A 23,057-nucleotide genomic window follows, 5' to 3' on the forward strand; every position below is an offset into this window, starting at 1 on the left:
TGTGATCCTCCTGCCTCAGCCTCTCAAGTAGATGAGATTACAGTAATGTGTAACCAGGCCTGGAGAGGAGTGTTTTTTTTTTTTTTTTTAATCTCTTCTCTTTATTAAAAGATATGTCAGACTGTTACTTAAAAAAAAAAAAACCAAACCAAAACAAAATAAAACAAAAAAAAACCCATTCCCTCACCACCAAGTTAGGAATAAAGCAATCTTTCTTTTCTTTTCATCCTTTTTCTTTCTTTCTTCTTTTTTTGTGGTACTGGGGATTAAACTCAGGATCTTACATTTGCAAGGCAGGTACTTAAGCCACTGAGCTATCTTGCCAGCCCCAATTTTTCTTTAGTCGTGAAGCATGGGGTCATTCACTGGCTACCCCTTGCTCATAGGTGGGGAGCCCTAACTGTGGCCACGGAGGGACACTGGTCCTCACTGCCCATGGAGTCCCGCCCAGCACGCCGTCCCCATCAGGCTGTCCCCTGCTCAGTTCCTCAGGAGCCCAGGAAGCATCTGCCCTGCTTAGGCCTGCTCCTCCCACACCGACTCATGTGCACTTGCAGCTTAGAGCTTGGTTCTCTCACCAAACCGGGCCTGTGAGGGCAGGCGGCTCCCTTCCTGGGCCTGGCACAGAGGAACACTAGAAATAATCCCTTAATGAAGAAAGGTGATTGCATCCATAATCTCAGCTCCTCAGGAGGCTGAGACAGGGATATTTTTGGCTGCTGAGAAGGCAGAGGGATGCACACAGTGACATGACCTCCAGTGTGACTGCACCCGGCTGCTGCAGCTGGCTGGAAGGCTTCCCAGAGGAGTGCTGAGATGCTGATGCTTGAATGGCACATTGATTGAACCCTGCACACACCGACCAGGGGAACCCTGTGGGCCAGGTGGCCTGGCTAGGCTGCCACACGAACCAAACTCTGTGCCAGGGGGCACTGAGGCGAGTCCCACTGACCTTCAGTTCTACAGAGGGCGAAGGCAGAGCGCAAGTCAGGTCACAGCAGCTTGGATGACCAATGTCCAACGTGTGGGCCACAGTGCATGCACATCAAAGGGGACCTCATGAGCAGCTCTGGGCCCACAGAGCTGAGACACCAGCGCACCTCCAGGCTGCTGTGCCCTGCACATCCCCACAATGTCTGCAGCCTGAATGGCTCTCCCAGACCACCAAGGGGGGCCTTGGGCATCCTGCAGTCACCTCCAGCTTCTGCCTTTGAGAAACAGTGTTGAAGTCCAAGGAGGGCACAGAATTTGCTCCAGAACCTCGTGTCCACGGAGGGCACAGCAGCCGCCTCAAGGCTGGGACTGGCTGTGTTGCCCTTCCACAGAGGAGCACTGACATCACTGGAAGACCCAGACACTTGCCCTAAGCACACACAGGCATGAAAACACAAAGAAGCCAAAAAGAATACAGAACATGGACAACTCAGGAAGCACCAGCATGGAAACAGTCCTAGTCAGGTCCTAAACCAGCACAGTGCTGTTCCTGCCCCTGTCTGGGCCCCGTGTATGTGATCCTGTGTCCACCTGTAGTGAGTGTGGCAGCTTGTGGGAGCTCACGGGGCCAACCGAGGCTCATCCAAGACCACTGCAGGTGGACCTACCTCCTCGCATACACTGGTGGTGGCAAGTGGCAGCAGGTAATAAAAAAAAAATTGGCTGGGGCCGGGGAGATGGCTCAGTGGAATAAGCACTTCCCTGACAAACACAAGGGCCTGAGTTCAATCCCCAGTTCTGAAAAAACAGAAAAAAAAAAAATTGGTCTGGTGACACTTAGGCTGAGGCTGGCAATACCAAGAAGAAGTGCAGCCCGTGCACCTTAAGAAGACTTATCTCAAAAATTTTTAAAAAAGTAAATCTGGTAGAAACAATGCATATCCACTTGCTGCAGCAACTTCTCTACTCAGACCCTCTCCTAGACATTGGGCTAGTATCAACAGGGCACATGCAAGTTGTTCACCTCAAACTCAGGAGTCCACAGGCAGAAGCAGCCCCATGTCCACTGCTGGAAATGGGTGGAATAAAATGCACTCTGTCCTTCCTCACCCTGAAGACCCATGAAGCTGGAGAAGGATGAGAGGTGCATCCCCAACTGGCCCCTGGGACCCCCCAAGATGCACTGCTAGGGACAAATGCAAGGTGTAGTAAGCTATCTGTTGCCCATCAGGTCTCCCAGAGACATGTGTGTGTTCACTTCTATCACAGACATGGAAGCGAGGTTAGCCTGCACAAACCCTTCAGCTTTACTTGTTAATGATTACTTGCAGTCACTTGAGTAAAGATCACGAATTCTGGAGGTCAGTAGCTACGCTCTGTGTTGCGTCTCTCTTCTGCTGAAGATTGCACCTCTGATGTATGGTTCAGGATGATAACGGTTGCCTAGGTTACTTTTCAGGGACTCCAAGGCCATTTTTTCACAACTACCTCCTGTTTTGCTGTGGAGGACCACCTGAGCAGCTCTCCTTGAAAGAAGAGCGACTGTCTCCATTTTGACTGAGCCTGACCCTATTTCCTTGTATTGTTCCATACAGAGCTGGCTAGCACTTCTGCTTATCCTTCAACTGGCCTTAAGCAACGTGTATTGGTCCAGCTGAGGTGCTGCTGATAGTCTTTGAAGGTGGCATGCATGTTTCCCTGGTAAACCTGCTGCTCTTTAATGTGAGCTGGGTCGAGACAGGATGATAGGGCTAATGCTCTGCGCTGCCAGCTGGGATTGAGCCTCGAGATAGAGGCCATGACCTCCTGGGGCTTGAAAGACTACATCAAAGCTGAAGCACCCGACCCCCCAAAACATTAGATACTATCTCTATGGCACAATAGTATAATGCAGATTACTCTCTCTACATATCCTCTCTGCATATGGCAGAGGTAAATGTAGGCCACCCACCTAGCTCAGCTCACAATGGTCACCTGCTTCCCACAATTCTCAGTCAATCCTCCTCAAGCCACTCCCCCACTGAATAAAAACCAGGTGAGGCCCTGGGCCACTCTCCTTGTTCCAGGAAGCCATCTTTGTGGCTGAATTTAGAGCCCCTTGACTCTCCAGTGATTGAAAATATAATTTTAGTGTCTATTTTTGCCGTGGGTTGCATTGAAAGTGACAGACTGGAATCGACTTGATGGGTTTCCAGTAATGTAACTTTGGGATTACAAATATTGGCTTCTTGGACTGAGACAAGGACCTGGAAGTGACTCCTACATTTTGCTACCTCCCATAAAAATTCTTTAATTATTTTATGTGATTAGTATAGGTTCTACAGGGTCTTGCTACGCAGATCGGTCTTGTGGTGATCCTTCTGTTTTTCAGCCTCCCAAGTGCTGGGATTACAGCACACACCTGGGGTGGGGCCAGCATGGCAGGCTGGGGATCAAAACCTGGCCCCTGCAGATGCCTAATCAGATGCTTTAATGTGCTGAGCTATCTGGCCGGCCCTTAAAATTCTTTAATTTTGAAAGAGGGTCTTACCAAGTTGCCCAGGCTGGCTTTGAAGCCACAGTGATCCTGTCCCAAGCATGTCACCATGCCTGGTAGCACCAACTCTAAGGCTGGGCATGTCCAGGTGTCCGATGCATGACATCAGGAAGCCAAAACCTGCCCTCGGCTCATGCAAATGTTGCCACTGTCTGAGCATGCATCCCAGGAAGTGCTCCGCGGACTGATCTCCACCCACGTCTCCTCACTTCCTTACCTCATAAATACCTGCAAGGAGCTGCATGTGAGACTTGGTCTCCCATCTCCTCCTATCTGGCTGCTCTGTGAATAAGTCTTTTTTGTAAAATTTGCTGTTCCCATGACTGGCATATTATTATTATTTTTTTTAATATTTATTTATTTTTATTTATTACATTTATTTATTGTGTGTGTGTGTGGCCAGCTCAGCCCACCAGGGGGCGGGTCTGGCTGGCATGTGGTGCTGGGGATCGAACCGCGGTCCCTGTGCTTTGCCAAGCTTGTTTCAAGTAGGTGCTTTAGACCACTGAGCCATCTCTCCAGCCCCGTGACTGGCATATTATGCAGTGGGCAAACCAGACCTAGTTCAATCGCACATACACTTAGGGACAAACAAGGTGAAGAACAGGTAGTGAGGGCAAGAGAATCCGCTCCTTGGAGTAGACCCTGCCGTGTGCATTTGATTTTGGATCAGGTAAATTTTGTACACTTACGTATAAATCAAATTGAAATAAGTATGAATTTAAAAAATAAAAATGAAATGAATAAGCCTCAATGTTTTGAAACAATCCCATTGACAGGAATTATTTCAGACAACTTAACAGCAATTTGTGCAGTCCAACAGGATAGAAGGCACTCCGAGGACAAAAAGAACTGCCGAAAAATAAGAGGGATTTTTGTAATCACATTGTTAATAAGATTCATATTGTTCTTCTGTAACTATAAAATATAAGATAAAACAAACAATTATGATATTGCTGGGCCAGTGAGATAGCTCAGTGGACTAAAAGCACCTGCTTAGGCAAGCACAGGGACCAGGGTTCAATCCTCAGGACCACATGCAGCTCCGGCCCCAGGTGCCGGCCCCACCCCAGGCACGCTGAGCTGATCACTGAGACCGGCGCGGGGTGTGTGTGTGTGTGTGTGTGTGTGCACGCCTGTAATCCCAGCACTGGGGGGCTGAGAAAAGGAGGATCACTACGCATTCAAGCTGTGTAGCGAGCCTCTGCACCAAATAACATTAAAAAAATAAATTGTGATATTGTTACCTTGAAAATTTGTCACTATAAAACCTACAAGTATAAAATCAAACAGGTAAAACTGTATAGTCTTAATTTTTTTGTTTGCTTTTGCTCTTTTTGAGACAGCTTCACCATCTTCCTGCCTCAACCTCCCAAGTTCTGGGATTTCAGGCATGTGTCACCATGCCTGGCCACAGTCTTAAAGTGTGAATGAAAGAGGTAAGTATTTAATATTTTTTCTTTAAAAAATATGTATGGCCTAGCCTTGCTCTCTGAAAAGGCCTAGAAATGAAGAATTCTGGCAATGAACACTCAGCCCTGATACCCAAGACTAAAAGTCACTTCCCACTGAAAGAATGGTGGCCCTCTGGGAAAAAGGTGCAGATCCCAAGACTCCGCACCTCTCCTTGGGGCAGAAGTCAAGAGGAACCCAGGTCACAACAGAAGGGCAGGCCAGGACAGCCAGGAGGGCAGGGGCAGCAGGGAGGCTCCAGCCAGCTGAGGATCGTGACTAACATTTCAGATACACTGAAACCCACAAGTTCATAAGGGATCTCAAACAGGTAAAAGCCAAACAAAATCTAATCTGCTAGCCATCTTTCAGGAAACAGACCCAGCTATTTTGGAAACTGGTAAGTGAGGGAGAGAGGCAAGTGTTTATCTTGACTCCTGTACATGTTCTAACCTGGCGTAATTAAGTAGAAGCTAGAGGAATTTCCTCCATAAAGGGCTATTATAGCCGGTGGAGGCAAACCTACAGCACATACGTTGCAGTGAGCTGTTTGTTACTGGAATCTCTAAAAGATCTGTCATCACTTTATAGCTAAGAAATAGAGAAGGGAGGATGGAATGATGGCTTGATGGGATGAAGGATAAAAGAATTTGGACAGAAATTTGGTAATCTTTCATGTGCCAGAGGAACCAATAGCTGCTGGCCTCACATACAAAGAGGCCATTTATAAACATTATAAATATTGTTCCCCACATGGAACCTACATCTGACTAAATCTAAAGGTTTATCAATTGACTGAAAAAAATTTATACCCTTTTGCTGGGCATGGTGGTGCATGCCCATAATCCCAATAGGATTATTGCAAGGATTATTGCAAGTTTGAGACCAGCCTGGATTGCATAGTGAGTTCAAGGCCAGCCTGAATGGCATAGTGAGGCCCTGTCTCAGAAGAGAGAGAGAGAGAGAGAGAGAGAGAGAGAGAGAGAGAGAGAGAGAGAGAGAAAAGCACATTTTATAGGGAGGGGGGTTGCTACATCCAGAATGCATTAAACAGGCAAAAAAGCAGAGAATATCTACAGATTCAAGAGTTCAGTTCCCCATTCTTATTCCCCAGTAAATTTTCCTACTTTTACCAAAAAAAGAAGAAGCATTCAGGGACACATTAACCAGTTACAGTGCAAGGACCTTACCTGAATCCTTCTAAAGGAACCACAAAAAATTACATAAAACCATCCAGGAAATTTGAATATTTACTGAATATTAGGTGTCAACAAAGGAATCATAATTTAAAAATCACTTTATTTAATTTATTTATTTATTAAATCACTTTAAAGAGCCAGATGTGGTGGCACACGGCTATAATCCCAGCATTTGGGGGCTGAGGGCGAAGGATTAGCATGAGTTAGAGGCTAGTCTGGGCTACATAGTGAATTCTAGGCCAGCCTGACCTGCATAGTGAGATCCTGTCTCAAAAAACAAAAGAGAAATATATACTAAACTGAGAGTGGTAGCCATGCCTTCCCTCCCAGCACTCAGGAGCCTAAGGCAGGAGGGCAGCTGCAAACTCAAGGCCAGCCCGGGCTGCATAGTAAGTTAAAGGTCAACCTGGATTACATAACTGAGACTCTGTCTCAAACAAGAAACAAGCAGGGTGTGGAGATGCTTGACAGTAATCCCAGCACTCCAGAGATGGAGACAGGAGGATCCTCATGAATTTAGGGCCAGCCTGGGCTACAGAAGTGAGTTCAAGTTCAGTCTGGGCTACAGAGCAGAAACCTTGTCTCAAAAGAAAAAAAAAAAGGATACAAACCTTCCTATCTATAATGAGTACACAATACCATTAATTGCTACAATTACACAGCATACTCTCTCAAAAAACCATGATGCAATCACTTTGGGGCAGTGGCGATGACACAGGCTTGGCATTGAGTTGACTGCTGAGGCTGAGGACGGGCACATGTGACTGCAGGGTTTCTGTCTAGTTGTGTGTGTGTGTGTTGTTGCTTCAGAATATAAATGAGTAGACTGCTTTTTTAAAAATGTATTTAGTACAGGATCTACAGGGTCTTACTATGCAGATCTGACTCGTAGTGATCCTCCTTTTTACAGCCTCCCAAGCACTGGGATTACAGGCATGTGCTACCACGCCCAGCCTCAATCCCCATGTCAGCACATCCTAGGGGCAGGGCTGGCAAGGCATGCCAGGAATTGAACCCTGGTCCTCCGCTTTAATCTGCTGAGCTATCTGACTGGCCCTGACTGCTTCGTTTTGAACAACAATTTGACTTCACAGAATTTGTCTACTGGAACTTAACATGTATATGCCTATGCTTGAGTCAGGATTTATTCCAGTTTGGGCCGGGGAGATAGTTCAATAGAATAAGCGCTTGCCTGGCAAGGGCAATGTCCTGAGTTCAATCCCCAGTACTGAAAAAAAAAAAGAATTTATTCCAGTTTGCTTTCTGTCTCTTCTTCTCTCCCTCCCTCCTTTCTCCCCTCCCTCCCCCTCCTTTCTGTCTGCCTTCCTTCATTTTAAAACAGGGTCTCTATGCAGTTCAGGCTGACCTTGAACTCATGCCATCTTCCTGAGTCTGCCTGGGAGCTCTGGGATCACAGGTATATACCACCACACTCAGCTCTCTATTATTATAAAAGCAAATAACAACAACCAACCTAAAGTCAACCCACGCACATAGAACTAAATACATGAGGGTAACATGAAGCCAAGCAGTAAGACCAAACCTCATGCCTACTCCCTTTAAACCTCATCAGAGGTTAGCACTAGCCTACCACGTGTGAGGCGCTGGGACCAAGTTTGAACACTGCAAAGACAAAAACCAATAAAGCCCAACTCCCCCCAAACCACTTCAGCTGATGCCCATCTTCCACCACAATCAGGTGAAGTATGTTGTCCTTCATTATGTCGAGTGTGGGGATCGGCCTCTACCCCCAGTGGCTTGTCCCGAGTCATAGCTGAGGAAGTGTATGTGGAAAGAGCTAAGAAACACCTCACGACTAGGTGATGCGGGGTAAACGGTTGCATGGGCTCACCTGCTGAGTGAGGCACCCCAGGTCTGGGAACAGCCACTGCCGCGAAGACACACATCACTCCTGAGTTGGTTTCCTGGCAAGGACGACTTGGCGAGGGAGTCTGTCCTCCTGGCTTGCCTATGGCTTCCCCTTGCCTCGAGTCTTGTCTTTTGGTGCGACTGACCTGCTGTGCAGCTGGACTCCTCCCGTACCAAAGTCATACAAAGGAGTCTGTGCTTTTCCTTAAAAGGGGTAAGGCACGAGACCGGGCATGGGGTACGCCTGGAATCCCAGCTCTTGGGAGGCTGTAACCAGGCAGATCACTGAGTCCAAGCTAGTAGTGAGACCCTGAACAGCCTTGTAGACCCTTCCCTAAAATACAAAAAAAAAAAAAAAAAAAAAAAAGGGTAAGGCAGCAGTAAGTACATGGAATACAGACTGAGCCTCAGGATTTGTCATTCGGGATCGGTTGCTGTACCACCTAAACTAGGAGGCTGAAGTCTATTCGAAGTCTAATTATTAATTACTTCATAGAATTCCTACCTTTAGGAAGAGTATCAGCACTTAACCTCGTGGGTACACAAGCTGTCTCTGGGGAGGAAACTGGGAATTATGGCATACTTCACTGTTAGCTACTGCAGAGAAACAATTTTAAACCAGATCAGGCCTCCCTAGGTGCATGGCCAAGGGGCAGCAGCTGAGGAACTGTCACCAGGTACTGGGGAGGTAGCCCCTGCTGCTTCCCCAGTATGACGAGAGGCCATACTGCTCCCCTCTGTGGCCCTGGAGGAACCGGGACCTGCACAGCGGGGGTGGGAGGTGGGGCTGGAATGTGGCGGCTCAGCAGCCTCCCTTGTGTTGGCTCCAACAGGTCCCACGCTGACTGTGACAGGGGTTTCCCGCCTGCTTCTTCCGACACGTTCCTGGCTTCACACTTCTCTATTTTCAAAAAAAGAGTACAATATTTTTTCAGCAAGGTGTATGAAAAATCAGAATTGGGGCTGAGAAAAAAGGAATGAGGTAGACTGCTCTAGTGTCTTAACACAGGAAGTTTACAAAATAAAGTAATGGATACAATGTTTCAATATCATTTGTTTGAAAGAAAAAGAGGAAAGAAGTTGCACACTCCTCAATGGGGAGGTAAACCAAGAGGAACTCAGACTTCACCTGGGCAGTGGCCCAAAGGTCAGCATTTTACTGTTTTTTGAGTTTTTTTAAGAGTAGTTTTAGATTCACCACAAAACTGGGAAGAGGGGCTGGGGAGATGGCTCAGTAGAATAAGCTCTTGCCTGGCAAGTGCAAGGGCCTGAGTTCAATCCCCGGTTCCGCCAAAAAAAAAAAAAAACCCAAAACAAAACAAAAAACTGAAAAGACACACATATGTATCAAACTGTTTATACTATTCCACCTACCCATAAAACTGAAAGCTTAAAACATGCTGAAAGGGGGCTACAGATATCAAATGCAAGGTCCCAAGTTCGATTACCAATACAAAAAAAATCCTGCAGAAACCTATTTCTTGGGGCTGGGCAGATGGCTCAGTGGAATAAGCGCTTCCCTGGTAAGCGAAAGGGCCTGAGTTCAATCCCCGGTTCTGCCAAAAAAAAAAAAAAAAAACACACCTATTTCTTTGTAAATGACTGTCAAGTGGAATTATTATTATTTTGTTACCTCCTGTTACCTGTGTAGGTCTCTGTAAAGCAGAATCTCAAGTGTTTTTTTTACTAATGAATTCCATCAAGGTAAGGGGATGGAGGTTTTTTCTTTTTTAACTTCATTTTATTTTACATTTTTTCACTAACGGTACCTGGATTGTGGCAGGAAAGCTGAACAATAATGGTACAGGTCAGTGTTTCCTGCACAGCTGTTGCTGTCAGCGCCTCAGTTCTCTCCATGTCTTGCTTATTCCATCTCATGGCAACTGGCAATGTAGACATTGCTGTCTCTGCTTTAGCCAAGGGGAACACGGAGGCATGGAGAAGTTAGGTAACTTGTTCCAGCCCACGCAACCCAAAGGGGCAGGGTAAAGATTACCACCCAGGCCACAGGCCGCACAGCCTGGCCTCCCCCCTGCCCAAGGTGGCCTCTCAGGACATCAGCTTTGAGATGCTTCCTCACAGGCTCTGGGAGTGCAGGAGCTGGCGCAGCTCAAGGCCATGTGCAGCCCCAGGTTCAAGACCAAAATGGGGGGTTCTGATTATGTCAGAGCTGGCTTGAGCAGTGCAGTCTGCAGAAAACCTTATAATTCGGAGTTGGTTTTCTTACCTCTTTATAAGTGGTTCTTAATGCATCTGAAAGCTTAAATGGAATCTCAGCTACCTACATTGCATAGATTATTTTCTTTTTTGGTACCAGGGATTGAACTCAGGACCTTGTACTTGCCAGGCAAGCATTTATTCTACTGAGCTAGCTCCCCGGTCCTTGCTTAGAAATTTTTAACTCAAAAAGTTTCCTTATAGGGCTGGTGAGATGGCTCAGTGGTCTAAAGCACCTACTTAGAACAAGCTTAGCAAAGCACAGGGACCACGGTTCAATCCCCCAGCACCACATGCCAGCCGGCCCCGCCCCCTGGTGGGCTGAGCTGGCCACACACACACACACACACACACACAAAAAAAATAAATAAATAGTTAAAAAAAAGTTTCCTTATAACGAAGATGTATAGTTTTACGGTATGTTTATTCATCAAAATGAACACATATGTGACAGCATAAATACTAACCAACAGGAGCTCTGTTACTCTTGGCAAAGAAACCATGAGTGAGATAATTACTAACAAGTGGGCATAAAGACCATTTTAAAGCTCTAGACTAAAAAGAATTATATTCTAGGCCTGAGACTGTATTTCAGAAACCTGTTTTAGAATTGAAGTAGTAATTACAAGAACTGCTACCTTCAAGCTGTAGGACCCAGGCCCACTCACTCATCTAAAAGTACTACTTACCCTTCCTAATTATTCGGAATTGATGAAGCTACAAATCCGTCCCTGAGAAAGAGCCCAGATGCACTCGCAGATGTGCTGCGTGGAATCTCCCCAGGCTGGCGTGGAACTAGGAGGCGGGTGCTGCAGAGCCTTGGTGGCCAAGTCCCGCTGCTCACTTTCTTCGATCTCTGGAAGTTGTGAGGTTGTCTTTTTGCTATAGAAGCTTTGCTTCCCCATGTGGAATCCAGATGGAATAAGGAACTTGGAGAATTGCACAGCCAATAAAAAGGGATCTTTAAAACAACAGTACTATATCGATCCACTGAACAATTTTCTATGTCAAATGCTGATCTTAAAAGGATTTGCAGGTGGCAACTTCAAACAATTTAAAGTAAAATAAAATTTTCATCTGAAGTAGGATTCTGGATCAAAGGATGAATCTCTAGACATCTGAGAGACTCCTGAATTCTAGAGTCTCTGGGTTTAAGCAGTGGTAGTTTAAATTCATAAACAACAGGTCCAATGCGAAGGCCTCAGCTGTATCAACAGAAATGAGTTCAGAGATATGGAGCATCTTAAGTATGAAGACCTTGAGAGATCCTCTTGATAAAAACAAATAAAATGCTGAGGGAGTCGGGTGTGGTGGTGCACGCCTGTAATCCCAGCACTCAGAAGGCTGATACAGGAGGATTGTGGAGAGTTTGAGACCAGCCTAGGCTACAAAGTGACCTCAAGGCCAAGTCTGAACTGCGTAGTGAGACTCTGTCTTAAAAAGAAACCAAAGACAAACAAAAAAATGCTGAGGGAAATACAAAATCTATTTTTTTTTTTTTAAAAAGCTCAGGGCTTTTAAAAACAGAGGTTAAAAAGAGGTTAAGATGATAGCAGACTGATTCTAAAACAAGATCCAAGGACCACCCCTTCCCCACCCCTAGGAACCATAGAATGGGAGATGCGCCAGACGGTGAGCCCAAGAAGAGACGCAAGTCCTCACATGTGCTCTGTGCAGGCTGGCCAGGTACAGCACTGGAAGCACCCAGAGGCTTCTTTCCACTTCTTGGAGTTTCTAAGGTGCTCTGAGAGGCAAAGACCATGTCTATTAACGAGAAAGGAAAATCTGAAGACATAGCAAAGGCAGACAGGCCTGTGAGGAAGCTGAAACAACTGAGATCCCTACAAGGAACCCCAAAGTCCAAGCATTCCAATACCCGCAACTGGACTCATTTGGCCTTTTCCTTGTTCTGTTCAGGGAAGTGAATGGGGAATATTGCAGCCCATCCATTGGTTATGTTGCAAAGAAACCAGGAGAGGAGTGGGCTGACCCTGCTCCAAGACAAATATAAGAAAACGATATACACAATGTAATTCTTTCTGCAAAGTTCAAAAAAATAGCAACATTTAACTGATATGTTTAGTGTTACATATACAATAAAGAAAAGTGAGGGAGGGGCCAGGGAGATGGCTCAGTAAGATAAGTGCTTCCCAGGCAAGCACTAAGGGCCTGAGTTCAATCCTCAGGTCTGGAAAAAAGAAAAGCAAGGGAATTATTTCCAAGTCAAGGTGATGTTAACTCTGGACAGAGGGAGATGTAATTAAAGAGGTACACAGAGGCTCCTAGGAGATCAGTAATACTCTATTTGTTAACCAGGGGGTAGGCATGTGGTGGGCAAAAGGTATAGTGTGTATAAAACATATAATCTGCAAAATATATTTTACACACATGCATACACACACACACACACACATGCACACACACACTCTCCAACAATAAAAATTGCACAGAAACCCTTCCAAGTGAAATCCTGGTGTGTGGGGCGCTTGTAGGTTTTAAGCGCCTGCTCTGGCAAACCCAGTCAGGGGCAGGGGACTACGATTCGATCCCCAGACCTGCCCTTAAGGTAGCCTGAGCCAGTCCCTGTCCCCCGCCTCCAAAAAAATCCTACCAAGTGAAACCCTGGTCTGAGAGCTGCAGAGTGTTTTCCTGATCTATTATATCACTCATGCAACACTAACTTGGACCTTGGACAAGGCATCACCAAGTTAGGAAATCACCATTAGAAAGGTAAACTGCCATCCTACAATGCTGGTCTAGAAATTCAGGCCTCTAAGCAGCAGCCTGTATTCCTCTAGAGCAGTGGGGTTTGTGTGTGCAAATGCTAGTGGAGAAAAAGTCCCCAGCTGTTCTAGTTTTATTCATCTTTAGATATGAGGGCTTGATTTTAGCTGGTTTGAGGCTTCACCTAACAGGTGAGGCAGCTCTGTCCTAGGGCAGTGGTGGTGACCCATGGCATGTGTGTGGCAGCGGGCTGTCATCATTGACAGCTCTAAAAGGTTCACTTCACTGTTTTAGAGGAAGGAGTCTCAGCTTTCTGGAGTTGGAAAGGAAATGTACATCCCTGTTCTCAACCCTTTAGGTTTGCAAACCTAGAGGCTGAGATTATAAATTGAATGATATTGATAAATAGGATTATTGTGAGATTAATTTATCAAATAAGCCACTTCTGGTGAACAAAACAGGTATTTAGTCAGCAATTTGCACTTCAGCAAATTTTGGGATTGCCTACTGTTCTTGTCCTTAACTCACTGTCACAAGGAGACACACTCAAGGGCCACACAACAGCAGAACAGACCTGAAGCCAATCTAAACCATGCTACGAACTGAATTCAGCCCACTCCATCCACCCTGGACCCTCAAGCCTTACACTACACCATGTAGTGGTAAATCTGTCAAGGGGATTATATGCATCTTGAGCTGTTAACTCCAGCTTTCTCAATCTAGAGGGTTAGCATTCAATTTAAGAAAGCTATATGGTGTTTGTAGGGGGTAGCAATTTCATTTTGGTAACAGGTACAATTGCTTCTCAGCCTTTTGGCTAAGATCAAGTGTGGCAACAGGTACACAATCTGGCTCAGGCTCATGGAGCCATGGATGAGCAAAAATCCTCAGCAGATGGCAAATTAACTTTTGCCAGCCTCAATACAAATGCCCTTTATCCCACTCACTCTCTGCCACACATACCTAACTTGTCAGGACTTTGCTGGAAAGGTCAAGCAGCCAGTCTGTCCAAGAACATAATGACTGGTTTACTGTTCCCTTGGTTCACCAGCCCTGAACAACTGGTGTGTGGGCTGGACTGCGCTGGAATACACAGTATTTGCTACTGCGCTAATTGGATGGCTAGAAGAAAAAAGGAATACACATTTTAACATGGCAATTTGGAGTCATTTTTACATTGCACCACATACATCTTAGCTAACTTTTTTTTTTTTTTTTTTTTTTTGTACCAGGGTTCAAACTCAGGCCCTTGCGCTTGCCAGGCAGGCACTTAAGCCGCTGAGCTATCTCCCCAGCCCCATGTTAGTTAACTACTAGAATTAGTACTTTTCTAGGGATGTAACTCAGTGCTAAGGCCCTGGGTTCAATGCCTGACACAAATAAACTAAGTACTGCACTTGGTCACATCTTAATGTTGGAGAACTGGTTGTCTGGGATACAAGAATGATTATGGAATTAGCACATTGATGTTACAAATTATCACAATTGTTAGAATTTGCTTTGACCCCATTGGTGGCTTTGTCGCTCTCGTGGTACCCAGACATGTTCACTTTTGATCACATTGATGGAAGGCCTTGGAAGAGCAGGGTTCCACCCCAATAGCAGGATGGCTTGTTGTCCTGTCCAATACCTAGACTTTAAAATCCTTCATGCAGTGCAAGATGCTTTCTGAACATTTTCACTGAGATTGTTGCCACAGATTCATTTCCAGTATTCTGTGTCTCGTACCTTTGCATTCTTATAAACATTGGCTCAACAATGTTGAGTTTATCTGGGTGATAATGCAAGTTTTTTTATTACAAAATTTAACTGAGCTGTTTAACATATATACTTCACATAACAATCTTATAGTAATTCTCATACATAATACGCTTACCTGTCGTTGAAATTCAGGTACTTGCAGTACATCCAAATGCCAAGTCTGTACAAGCTATTGATGCAGTCATGCCGATCAGATGGGTTGGCAGCAATCTTTGTGATTACAATTATTAATCAGGCATATTTTGGGGCATCTCAAAATTTCAGTTTTAGATTGAGATTGAAGGCCTCTGTTGTCTTTTTTCTCACTCTTCTGGAGCTCACACGCTCGTGAAGACAAGGTTTTCCTAATGTTATATTCCTTTGTGCTGTCTTAAGTTTACATCTCAGAAACATTCTTTGGCGTCTTCTACTAGTGTTTGCTGAATGCTTATTACACTACAGCCAAGCTGTTTCGGGGGGCTACTCCTCACAATGTAGTTAAGCATTCTGGTCCCTCTGTGATGGTGAACCTTTCAGTGAAACCAACAGCACACTGTGGCACACAGGCATAGGTTCACCACGACTACCGTTTCATAGGTAAGGACACCAAAATCGGAGGGGAAATGTTGTACTCCAGGCTGATGTGGACTTAAGCCCCTGCATCTTGAGCCCACTGCCCCCTAAAGTCATCCCTGCAGTCAAACTAACCCCATCTATATGGCCAAATGAGCTGTAGGTATTTCTCTAAAGAGAAATTTGGCACTAGCACTTCATATTTTACCTTTTTTTGGAAGAAGCTTGCTTTAATGTTTTTCCATATACTCAAACACAAAACATTCCTTCTCTGTCCTCGTACAATTTCCAGCTTTCTGCTCCTAAACTCATGTGCATTTGGAGTGACACACTAGTCTTTGGGTCTGCTTCAAGTCACGTTTTCTCTACAAATTGTCCCAACACTTTTGTTTCTCTAGCAGCTTGTTCCTCTAATGGCATTTTTGCCCTTCTAGGGTGTCATGACACTCGCCTTACTCTCGTTTACCAACTGATCTTAGACCTTTACTTCCCAGCAAGTTTTCCCTTGCAAACTCCTATCCAGCCTAAAATGGGAGCCAGGTAGTTTTTCCTTCACCCAAATCCTGCACCTTCTTTTTCACTCTACAATATGTTCTTAGTCTGCATTCTGTATTTATGTTATGTGGCTAGAGAAGTATCTAGTATCTAGGCTTAAGGACTTAAAAAACAAGGAGTGTTAGCCTTTGTTGTCTATTACAGCTAGAGATGGCTGACCCTCACAGTGGATTCCAAACCACAGAACTGGATGGAAAGTTTTTTTTTTTTTTTTGGTGGAACTGGGGATTGAACTCAGGCCCTTGTGCTTGTCTGGGAAGCACTTATTCCACTGAGCCATCTCCCTGGCACCTTGGATGGAAAGTTTTCAACTACACATCAGAGACAATTAGGCCACCTAGGTCAGCTATTTTTTTGTCTTTTTGAGACAGGATCTCGCGATGCAGTTCAGGCTGGCCTTGAGCTCTTTGTAGCCCAGGCTGGTCTTGAACTTGCAATGATGCTCCTGCCTCAGCCAGTTAACGTGTTTTATAATGGTGCAATCCTAAAATCAGTAATAGCTTAAGGACATGACTTAAAGGAACTGGGGATGTGGTGCAATGGTAGAGCTCTGGCCTTACAGTGTGAGCCCTCGGTTCATTCCCACCTGATGATACCTAGTGTTCTATATATAGTAAGTGCTCAAGAATGTTAAGTCATCTATACATAGCTCAGTACCAGGGTAAAAGAGGCCTATGAACAGAGTAGGTGCCACTTAGAACGCAGATGTGATATCAAACAGGAAACTAAGGTGGAAGGCAACATGTGAACAAGTCAAGAATTCCCCATAGCATATCATGACGCAAGATTTAGAACAGGAGACAGTGACTATTGTCTGTTCTACAGGTAAGGACACTGTGGCCCACTACTTAACTCGCTCAAAAACACACAGCCTAGAAAGCTGCCAGAACTCTGATAACTGTAACCATGTGCTTATAAAAGCACACAGAAGCTGGGTGTGGTAGTGTATACCCTCAAGGAGGAGGTTTGAGGTAAGCCTGGGCACCTTAGCAAACTTGTCTCAAAACTTAAAAAAGGGCTAGTGCTCTATATAGCTCAGTAGTACAGATAAACAAGTATTGTAATACAAATTCCAGGGTCTCCCAAAAACCTTATGTCCTAAAACCAGACTGACTTTGCTCTCAATTATTTCTCCTCTTTGTAATAATTTTAGGCTACCATTTTTTTTTTTTTTTTTTTTTTTTTACCATTCTCTTAAGGATGGTAAATCTCAAGCAGGGCAGTCCAATTTTAGCCTTACAGCCTTTTGAAATCAAAGAAGTGACTATAATTCAGTGCTCAAGGCAGTATTATGTATTCACCCCGGAAAGCAGGAAGGTGTGGGTTCTAACTTCTCTCATTAACACAACAGCAGCGCAGGCCAGGTGCCTTAGGGTGGGTGGTCAGAGCAGAGGTGGGGCAGAGTGCAACTCACCACACACAACCCATTCCTCACCAGGTCATCTTCCCCCACAAAGGAAGCCAGTTTGCAAGGAGCAAAGTACTTTTCAAGTGGGTTTTAGCACAACTTGAGAAAATAATGTACATTCGAACATTGGTGAAAATAAAACATGACAACATTCCTTAAGAATTAGGGAAGGACAACAGCTGGGGAGGTTGCACACCTGTCATCTTCACCCTCTGTGAAGCCATGTAACTCCCAGGGAATGGAGCAACACAGCTGTTTTGAAATTAAAACAACTTCCTAGCACTTGGGAAGGCAGGAGGGTTACCATGATTTCAAGGTCAGCTTGGGCTACATAAGTGTTCAAGGCTAGCCTGTATTACATGGTGTGACCTCGTTTAAAAACAACAAAAAAAATAGAAATACAAAAAAAAAAAGTGATGTGTCTTGGTGTGGAGGCCCCAAGTTCAATCTTTAATAATAGCAGGGAAAGAGATCAAAGAACTGTACATGTAAAAAAATACAGGGGCTGGTGAGATGGCTCAGTGGTCTAAAGCACCTACTTAGAACAAGCTAAGCTCAAGCACAGCAGAGACCTCGGTTCAATCCCCCAGCACCACATGCTGGCCAGCCCGCCCCCTGGTGGGCTAAGCTGGCCACACACTAAATAAATAAATAAGTAAATAAATAAATAAATAAATATTAAAAAAAATAAAAAAATACATAACTGAGTCTGAATAAAGTGGCTTTTTTTAAAAAAAAAATTTGTGTGTGGCCAGCTCAGCCCACCAGGGGGCGGGGCTGGCTGGCATGTGGTGCTGGAGGATTGAACCGCGGTCCCTGTGCTTTGCTAAGCTTGTTCTAAGTAGGTGCCCCAGACCACTGAGCCGTCTCACCAGCCCTAAAGTGGCTTTTTAAAGTTTAAGTGAACCCAAACAGTAGAAAAATGATAGACACAGACTAAGCCACATCTCCCCAAGTAGTTCATGGATCTTGAGAAATTTAGTTATGCTGTGTGTGGTAGTGCACACTTGTAATCCTAGCACTTGGGAGGTTGAGGCAAAAGGATGAGGAGTCCAAAGCCAGCCAGAATTGCCGTGAGACCCTGCATCAAAAAGAGGAGGCAGGGAGGTAAGAGGGGAGGAGTGGGAAAGAAAACTAGTTATACACAGGTGAGAAGTCGGAGAACATAAGCATCTGTATTGCAACACACTTTCAGAAAGATTAATTTGAAGGAAGACAAATCCAAGATGAAACTGTGGTTTCCAGAGCAATTTATTCATTAAAATCTATTCAATATGCCATCAACAGTTTTCCTTTGGGTATTGTGCTGATAAATAGACAATGAGAAGATTTAACAAGTTTGTCATTTAATAAGTCTGAATTTTCACCACATGGTATTGTACACGGTCATCTGTTGAAACATTTTTTTTTTTTTAAACAGATCTTAGTTTAAAAAAGTCATAGATACTGTAAGTTCTGTATAAACTGGTGGACAGCAAGTTAAGTTCCTTTGTTTTGACTTATAAGCCTCAGCTTCACCGCAGAATAAAGAATGTAGGCCAAAGAAAGTATAATCGGTCACTCATATAGAACAGTATTGTTTCTATAATTTGAAGCTTTCTGAATGGACGGGTTCAGGCCTGGTCCAACTGTAAAAAGATTACTTAATGAATTAGATTATATGGAAATTGTACAAAATGTTATTAACTTTACTCATGATAGCTTAAATAGCACTATATTACTACTTGCTATTCGAAATAAAAAACATGTTTTTGAATCCCCAAGGAGCTGGCATGTGTACGCAGCCAGGCCGCCCTGCACTTAAGGAGTGTTAATACATATTCCAACAGAAACTTTGGCTTTAGGAAGTCACATTTAAAAGAATGGCTTTAATCATCATTTTAAGTATACCACAGGTAGGGCAAAGTGTGCTTTAATTAAATGTATATCATACCAGTGATTCTGGCAAGGTTGAAGATTACATCTACTGTTGACGGCTATAAAAACTAGTTTGTACATGACAAGACAATGAGAAGAAAAAGCAATCCCTTTGAAACAAAATTTTAAAATAAAAAATGTTCACAGTGGTTTGTATCAACAGTATGCATATTATGACAATAACATGTACAGATTCAGAGCACCCTAGGGCTCTCTTTATATTCTAAAGAAAACAAGCATTTACATTATTCATGGGTTGTACTGAATTTAAAAAAGATCACTTGTACACTTACCCTCCCCCCACTGCCCCCAGACAGGATAAACTGTCTCGGGGTGTAGTTTAAACACCATCATTAAAGTTGTCTGCAAAAGGAACAAGGAATTAAAAACAATACTTTTCCTTGGGATTGGAGTCTTTCATTTGCTGTTATAACCAGCAAATGCCATTCATGAAAACAAAAACAAAAGGAGGGGCCACCACAAACACATCTATCTGAGCAAGCCGACCAGTACACATTACAGCTTTAAAAATGAAGGTTATATACTATATGTTACAAGTCCCAACTAGGCAGTGTCAAAATGACATCTATTTCTTTGCTTGCTTTGTGATCATACCCCTTGGAGGTGTTACAGGTCTTGTGGCATTAGGCTTCTTTTTCTCTGCAGGTTTTAAAATCTGAGAAAATTAAAAAGACAAATGAGTTTTAGGAAATACACTCAACCCAAAATGTTAAAAAGTTTTAAAATCTCATTCACATCTCTTGTCTAGAAAGGTTTTTGCCTGTTTAAATTTCCCAACAACTTTGCCTCACAGTGTAGTAACAAAAATAAAGCTGATGTGAAAACATTTTGATAATGCCATGCTGAACAGATAAAATATATGATCTGGAGAAATTATCTTTCCTCAGGGTGAAACAACTTTCAGTCCACAGTATCTCTAGCTACCACTTTTGATGCAAATTTTTTACAACAGTGTTTCTCAAATCCCCATATAATCTACAAATTCTCCCTAGAATATGGTAAAATAATGTTTTTTGTTCATTTAACGGATTAAAAATTTCACAAAATTTCAGCAGCTATATTTATGTTTGTTGGGATAAAGTTGGTCAAGCTTATCCTAAGCAGCAGATGAATGTTTGCTCTAGCAGCACATACACCAAAACTGGAATGATACAAAGATTAGCATGGCCTCTGCACAGTGATGACACACAAATTCATGAAGTGTTTAATATTCTGAAGATAACAATATACAATGTAACCACTATTAATTTCCTATGACCTTGCTTTGAAATCTTAGTTTTTTAAAATTTTTATTCTCTTTAAAATGAATAAAAAAGACACAAACAGATGAAACAAAGATGCCAGAAGACACTCTTAATGTCTAAGTGTTTTTGTGCTGAGTGGGAGGCCAAATGACATCATGAACTTGAACAAGATTTTGTAGAAATTAGACCACGGGAAAGTGGGTAGAACTAAGTAACCACACAGCACATCTGGCAAACTACTATTTTCACACACAAGCAGTTTTTTTTAAACAAACATTATACTGACAGTCTAAAGAGCTGACAGAGGCTGGCCAAATAGCACAATGGATTAAAGTGCCGGGGGTTTAACCCCTGTGGCTGCAATGCCAGCCTGTCCTGGGGCACGCTGAGACAGCAATTGAGACTGGGTGTGGTGGCACGCACCTGGAATCCCAGCTCTTGGGAGGCTATAAACAGGCGGATCATTAGGAGTCCCATCTAGTGAGACTCTGAACACCCTTCTAGACCCCCTTCCCTAAAAAACAAAAGAGCTGATAGTTTAAAAAAACATCTTTTACCTATTTAAAATCCAAAACCAGTTAAATTCAACACTGGGAGAAAGGTTCTATCACAATTTCCCCCCTGTAACACATTACTGAACGAACACAAACACTGGTTACAGGGCAAAAAAATTTAGCCTACTTAATTTAACATAAATGAACGGTAATAGAAGGATCACATGACAATTATTTTTCAAGTCAACAACTCAAACTAATAGGAAATGATGTTGAAGACATGCTCTACCTGAAAGGAGCACATTAATGTTTCATCCACACTCATCATGGCACCTGCATTGTCAAATTCTCCACAGTAATTGGGTGCAGAAAACAGAGTAACCAACTGTCTCTTTGCAAAAAATTCATATCCATCTTCAACCACCTTGGAAAGAATATTTTTTCAGTGTAAGTAGATGCAAACTTTAGGTGAGTAAAACCACTCTTGTTTCCCACTGAGCCTGACAGGGTGTTTCCAGAGACACCGTATAAATAAGCAATACCTACCCACCAAAATCAACAAGGAGAATCTGTGCTCACCCACATGCTCTTAAGTGTACATGTAAAATTCAAAATCAATACCTGATGGGCTCTACATATAAGATCCAAATCATGCTTATGGAGAAATTTTGCAACCACTTCTGCACCAAATGTGAAGGACACTCCTCTGTCATTTTCACCCCAGCCTAAGACATCTTTATCGGGGTCAGACCACAAAAGATCACAAAGAAGACCTTGATCTGGTACATCAGTTGGTCGCATAATTCGCCGAATCTGCTCCATAGATTGAAGATCTGGTGATAAACCTATTAAATGAGAAAAAACAAAGCAAAACTGTTTTTAAAAGATGTTACCACTTTAATAGTTCTATTTGCTTACCGACATTAATTCTGATAAAGCCCAAATTAAATTTATGCTTTCTTAGTTAAAAATACTCAACCAAATATGCCTTGGAATTTATATGTGTGAACTTGCAGGATACATGTTTTTAACAGTACACATAGTTACCTTAATGTATAGTCCTGTAAAATTAAAATCCAGAGACTTTAAAAACTACTCCTTCAGCTAGGAATTATGGTACATGCCTGCAATCTCAACATTTGGGATGCAGAGGCAAGAGGATAGCTAGCTGTGAGTTCAAGGCCAGCCTGAGCTACATAAGCAAGTTCAAGGCAATCCTATATTGTAATAGTGAGATCCTGTTTCAAAAAAACCCAAACCAGGGGCTGGTGAGATGGCTCAGAGGTCTAAAGCACCTACTTAGAACAAGCTTAGCAAAGCAGAGGGACCACAGTTCAATCCCCCAACACCACATGCCAGCCAGCCCTGCCCCCTGGTGGGCTGAGCTGGCGCCACACACACACACACTCACTCACTCACTCTAAAAAAAAACCAAAACAAAACAAAACAAAAAAACCCCAAACCAACAACAAACACTATCTCTCTGGATATTTCCTTTGTTGAGAATAAAAAAAGCATCTCATCTGTAACTATCAAAATCATGCAAGGAGGGCAAACAAGAATGCTGTCACTAAAATGTTATTAACAATATATTAACGTTGCCAGGTGTTGTGATACACACTTGTAATCCCAGCACTTGGGAGGCTGAGGCAGGAGAAGTTCTGCAAGTTCCAGGACAGCCTGGGCTCCAAAATGAGTTCCAGGCCAGCCTGAAATGTATAATGAAACCCTGTCTCAAAAATAAATAAATTAAAAATAAAATTACAATGATTCCTTGATAGCTGTTTCTATCTATTTATCTATTTATTTATTTATTGGAACTGGGGATTGAACTCAGGCCCTTGCACCTGCCAAGGAAGCGCTTATTCCACTGAGCCATCTCCCCAGCCCCTTCGTTTTTTAAAAAAGCAAAGTTTACTTGAAAAAGTGAGGGTAGCTGGGTGTGGTGGCACAAGCCTGTAATCCCAGCCCTGGGGAGGCTGAGGTAGGAGGGTTGCTGCGAGTTCTCAAAGCTAGCCAGAACCACACACCCAGAATGTATCAGAAACAGAAAGTGAGATGGGAGGGGAGGGGAGGGGGAAGGGGGGGAATTGAAAAGACAAGAAACGAAATGGTGTCTCTCAGGCTTTCATAGAGAGCACATTGGCCAAGCAATGGCTGTGACTCATCCACATG

The 23,057-nt window shown here is 43.6% G+C and overlaps 1 protein-coding gene and 1 pseudogene across 1 annotated transcript in view; one reads left to right on the top strand and one right to left on the bottom strand.

Moving 5' to 3' along the window:
- Positions 1-18,439: 18,439 nt before the first annotated feature.
- The window catches only part of Ppp1cc (protein phosphatase 1 catalytic subunit gamma), a 24,213-nt gene continuing 19,595 nt past the window's right edge, over positions 18,440-23,057 (bottom strand). The window contains exons 5-8 of the mRNA XM_004635915.1: positions 21,504-21,727; positions 21,172-21,306; positions 19,739-19,799; positions 18,440-18,834 (exon numbers count right to left, since the gene is read on the bottom strand). Of these exons, the coding sequence (XP_004635972.1) occupies positions 18,764-18,834; positions 19,739-19,799; positions 21,172-21,306; positions 21,504-21,727 (491 nt within the window). The 3' untranslated portion in view covers positions 18,440-18,763. The remainder of the gene's footprint in view (positions 18,835-19,738; positions 19,800-21,171; positions 21,307-21,503; positions 21,728-23,057) is intronic.
- On the top strand, positions 20,260-20,359 carry LOC111818002 (annotated as a pseudogene).

Source organism: Octodon degus, unplaced genomic scaffold (assembly GCF_000260255.1).
Source record: "Octodon degus isolate 3935 unplaced genomic scaffold, OctDeg1.0 scaffold00076, whole genome shotgun sequence".
NCBI lineage: Eukaryota > Metazoa > Chordata > Mammalia > Rodentia > Octodontidae > Octodon > Octodon degus.